Source organism: Gymnoscopelus braueri, assembly GCF_963280865.1.
Source record: "Gymnoscopelus braueri genome assembly, chromosome: 20".
In the NCBI taxonomy this organism is placed as follows: domain Eukaryota; kingdom Metazoa; phylum Chordata; class Actinopteri; order Myctophiformes; family Myctophidae; genus Gymnoscopelus; species Gymnoscopelus braueri.
This window is the reverse complement of record NC_137622.1, coordinates 20,038,647-20,043,712: the sequence shown is the minus strand read 5'-3', so window position 1 is coordinate 20,043,712 and position 5,066 is coordinate 20,038,647. Positions and strand designations below refer to the sequence as shown.

Sequence of the window (5,066 nt, the reverse complement as noted above, 5' to 3'; positions counted from 1 at the left end):
GCAAAACTCTTTCTATTCTGTCTCAATGGCTCTGGGTGCCCTAGTGGTCAAAATATGGGGCATAAATATAGCCTACATGTACAATATATGAATTGTATCCTATATTAAAATTGGCTTAAGGACGGACGGACGGGCAGGCGGACCTCTGACGCTCATGTCACTGTGTCTCATACTCATGGCACCATGACTCAGCCATAACCATATAAGGAGTTCCCAATGCAGCTAGGCCCAAATATGGAGTGTGTTGTCTAACCTCAATGTGCCGTCAAGGCATCAGGCGCAAACAAATCAGTCAGCTCCATATATGGGCACAAAAGGGGGCATGCCCATATATGGGCACATACTGATGACATCAGGGATCTCCGTTCATGGGCATACAAGGGACAAGGACTGACAGATACAGAGATCTACAAGGCTAATTGGTTCAGTCCTCGCAGAATGCCTTGTGGTTCCAACATGGCGGCGGCAGGAGGCAGGCATGTAGGACATTACCTGTACAATAACAGCAGGACTTTGAGAGTAAATAACCTCCAACTGAGGAGCTTTGTTTGGAGTCCTGTCACGAAACAACACACTGCCACGGCCAAAGCAGAGTCTACAGACACTATTGTCCTTCCCAAGAGGAAAACATGGAGCAAGGAGGCTGTACTGCAAGCTCTGGCCTCTACTGTCAGCATGGACCATACAGCTCATCCATACCAGTTCCAGGATGACCCCTACCTCTCCCCAAGGACCTCTGCTGAGTTTAAGCTGTATTCTCTCTCTCAAGAGTCCGGTAAAGCTGCAGCCAAATACTTTGTCAACACCAATCCAAAGTTTTTCACCAAAGACTTTGCTGAGCCCCACATACCGTGTCTGATGCCAGACACGGTGTCCCTGCGTCTTGACGAGGTGAGTGAGGAGGCGTTGAAGGAGAGGATCAGCCTGAGGAAAGTCACAGCCGCCGTCGACATGTACGATCAACTGCTGCAAGCTGGAGCAGTCATCTCCTTGGAGACAATCCATGACCTGCTGGACCTCGTCTGTCTCCATGGCGACAGAGACCCTCTGCAGGAAGAAGGAGGACCTGAGACGGAGGAAACGGCCCAGGAGGAGTCCGGGGAGGAGGTGAGGAGGAGAAGAGGAGGAGGCAGGCCGCGTCGGGCCTCAGACTTCCTGCCGTGGAAAGACAACAACAACCACGCAGAGAGGATCTTCGGCCTGCTGTCAGAGAGAGACACAGCATGCTACTCTGCTCTGATCAGGGGCATGGTGAAGCATGGAGCATACGTGAAGGCATTCAACATTTACACAGATATGCTTAACAACAGATTGAGAGGTGATATTCATCTTTTCAACGCACTGGTTGCAGCTGCTCCATTGGTCAGAGAAAAATACAATGAGAGATGGGACCTCATTACCGAGCTGTTGAACCAGATGAAGGAGCACAAAGTTCAGCCCAACCTGTTGACTTTCAACACCATTCTGAAATCTCTGAGGCGCTGTGGCTATTTAGCCAAAGCCATGAGCCTTCACACACTGAATGAGATGAAGGCAATGGGGATTGCACCCTGCCTGGCATCGTTTGAACATATCCTGGCCATCTTCTACAGAGGAGCCACCCCTGCACACAGCCCCACCACTGACATACTGCAAGAGACCATGCTGGAGGTGGCAGGAAAGAGCTTCACATGCCAGGACCCTGATGACGTCCACTTCTTCTCCAACGCCATGAGAATATGTCTAGACACTAAAGACATGGAGCAGGCCTACAGACTGCACAGCCTGATGGAAGTAGGTAAGAACTGGAGGCTTCTGGGAGATTCCTTCCAGCAGAGTATTTACTACGGTCGTTTCTTCAGCCTGCTGTGTATGATGGAGCACATAGACGTGGTGTTGAAGTGGTACCGACAACACGTCCCTTCGCGCTACTACCCGAGCCCTCAGGGCATGAGGAACTTGCTCCAGGCATTGGACACAGACGGTCGCCTGGACCTTCTGCCCACCGTATGGAAAGATATCAGGGCCCTTGGTCATGACAACAGGTCAGAATTGGTGGAGGAACTGCTGGCTCTGATGGCCAGAGAAAAACACAGTCCTGAGGTGCAGCAGTCCTTTGCAGCCTGTGCTCTGGACATAAGGAATGTGTACGAGGGGGAAAGGAGCAGACTTGAGTGGAGCAACTATTCTTTGTCCCACGTCACCGTCCTGCTGCTACGAGCCACCAGGACCCAGCAGGCCGGGGAGATGCTACATCGCTTCAAGACTAAGAACAGAGTTCCCACTGATGACATGTTGGAGGAGTTTCTGTCGGTGTGTGGTAGCGAAGGCGCCAACCAGAGGGCGGTGGAGCTGGTGCACTTCTCCGCTTCCTTTGGTCTCCCAGCGACGCCCACACTGGCCCAGCAGGCGCTGAAAGAGTTTCACCTGACGCAAGAGCAGAGGTCCATTGTGTGTGAGCTGGAGAGAGAGGTGGCAGCATAGACTAGGGACTAGAGGAAGAACTACTCCTCATACCAGTGGCCCCAGTGGACTTCTGTAGAGGGGCGGCGCTGGACCGGGTCTTCCGCCTGGTCCCGGACGCCATGCTCTTAGCTCGGCCTCTGGAGCTTCGACTAAGGCTTGGGCGGGGAGTGAGATTAGCTCTGGGCCTGACTCACTCCTGACTGGGAAAACTCTGAGGAAGGCCTGCGAACCACGAGTTTCCCGTCGAGCTAGCTTTGGTAGCTAGCGGGCCGCAACACGTGGAGTCAGGGCTAGCCTGGGGCTAGCCGAGCAACAGTGGTGAGCTAGCGTAAACAGCTACCGCGCGTTAGTCACTCGCTAGCTTTCCCTGCTAACGAGTGCTACTAGGCTAAGCTGTAGTTAGCAAGCTAACAGTTAGCGATCGAAGCTAACCCGTAATAAAATGCTCGGAGCGAGCCCTGAGGCTACTAGCTCAGGAAATATTACGGAAATTGTTTTAACAGTGAAAAGTCAGAAATCACCTGGATTTGTTAGCGTCTTGCGGTCACAGAAGTCGATCCTGGCCTGTTGAAACGTAGTTAATAAGCTAACAAATCTTCGGCGAGGAAATAAGCTCTGTGTTCAGACGAGAAGAGGGAATGAAGGGAAAGAAGGAACGAGTGAAGATCCGGCCCCTGACTATATAGGCGGAGGGCGGGACCTCCGGTCAGGGGAGCGAATCAGAATCCAGCCAAATGGACTTTGTCTGGAAGTGTATCAAGAAAATGCTTCTGTTTTTCAAGAAATGGCTCGTCTGTATTACTTGTGCCATGCTGCGGCTGTTGATTGTTTTCATTGGAATTATCATTATTTTTATCTATGATTGTAAAAACCAAAACACCATTTCTACCCACACGTATTCAGTCCATCTGTAACTCGCATGCTGTGCTGTGGCAAACTGCTCTAACTGGAGTACATTGGTGTGAAGGCTCTGTGCCTCCCTGCAGAGCATGTTGTGGGCCGTGTAAATTGCCCATGGGCAGACTTGTTCTGTGTGCTAATTGATTTTGGTCCTTGGAGGATTCCACCCCCGGCACTTCAACTGCCTCCTGCTCACTGGTCAGAGAGCTAACAGTCACAATATTCCAAAGGCTTCTACAGCACCATGTGTGTTCAGCATTCCAAGGTTTCCCACACATAGCCACCTTAGTCACCTGAGTTATATTTTTAGTACAAGTAATCACTGTGCAATGCCAGTGAATCCTGAAGCACTCTTCAGATTTCCTGACATTCTTGAACTAAACCAAGAAGGGTGAATGATTTTTACTGAGGATACTTTTACAATGCACAGGATCTACAGTAGATAAACATTTCATAGAGACAATTTTCACAGAATTGACACACTAGACACACTCAGGAATATTATCATTATTATTGTATACTTTTATACTTTTTTCCCATCCCCCACACCCCAATTGCCAATTCCAAATACCCAATAGTCCACTGTCACTGCTTATTGGTCTTGGGAGGGTGTAGACAACACGTGATACTCTCTCCAGCCACTACTTTTCATCTGACAGTGAGGAGTTTCACCGGGCGGACAAAACACATGCGTAGGAACACGTTACTCTTCACAGTTCTGCTCCCTGTTGAACAGGTGCCCCGAACAACCTGTAGGAGTCACTAATGCAGCAACAGCGTTCGCCCTCCCCACAATAAGTCTTTCCCAGCCGTGAAAATGGCCAACTGTGTTCGTTGAATGCCTGGACAAGCCTGATAAAAGGCAAGTTTGGGCCAAATAATTCCAATTTTCCAGTATGAGCAGCCCGATTTTCTTTTATCAAAATAATACTGTTTTTTACTACTGGGGTCTGTGGAGTAAACATTTGCACTCCAGGGAAGAGAGGGTGTAATACACCGCCATCTCTCATCAGTAATCATCATCACTGACAAGGTACTCTTAAGCAAGGCACTTACCCTCAGCAACACCCCAGCAAAATACTATAACAGGGCAGCTCCCAGGTGTGAATATGTGCAGCTGTATGGATGTTCAGCAGGGATGAACTGAGAAGAGTATGCATTATCAGCAAAATCCTTCACTGAATAAATAAAGATAAAAATAAGCAGTGGCCTACTGTGAAATGTGGTGTGATTTGGGGTAATATTGCATTGCAAAATCAAGCTTGATATTATTTGCCCCACTGCTTCGAGTTAGATCCTCGTGGATGATTAGCTTGGAGTTCTATAGACAGCTGTAATCGCCTTATCAAAATTGACCTTTGAGTGACAAAGCTTTTGACACTCATTAGTTAGCCAACTAGCCCTTAATAAGAGCATTTCCCCTGCCATTGATTAAGATCCCCCATTATGTTGCCTGCAGCCCTCCTGTTCCTTATTATCTACCATGTAAATGGCCCTCGTCTCTCCTCTCTCCTTGCCTCTTTGTCTCCCCAAGTGGTGACATTTAAGTGCCCGGCTATATCTACAAGGGGGAGGTGACACTGCAATCAGCTGAGACCAAAGTGTCTCTTTAAACTCTACACTATGTCACGACACAGACCTGTACATGAAAGCCATTACTATACTGCAGTTTTCTAATACAGTGAAAAATAATTGCTCGTGGTCATTCCATACAACATTTT

The 5,066-nt window shown here is 48.9% G+C and overlaps 1 protein-coding gene across 1 annotated transcript; it reads left to right on the top strand.

The window, feature by feature from the left end:
* Positions 1-456: 456 nt before the first annotated feature.
* LOC308075574 (small ribosomal subunit protein mS39-like) lies at positions 457-2,463 on the top strand (the record flags this gene model as incomplete). The annotated part of the gene is made up of 1 exon (XM_080415520.1): positions 457-2,463. The coding sequence occupies one exon, from the start codon at positions 457-459 to the stop codon at positions 2,461-2,463; it is 2,007 nt and encodes a 668-aa protein (XP_080271646.1).
* Positions 2,464-5,066: the final 2,603 nt, after the last annotated feature.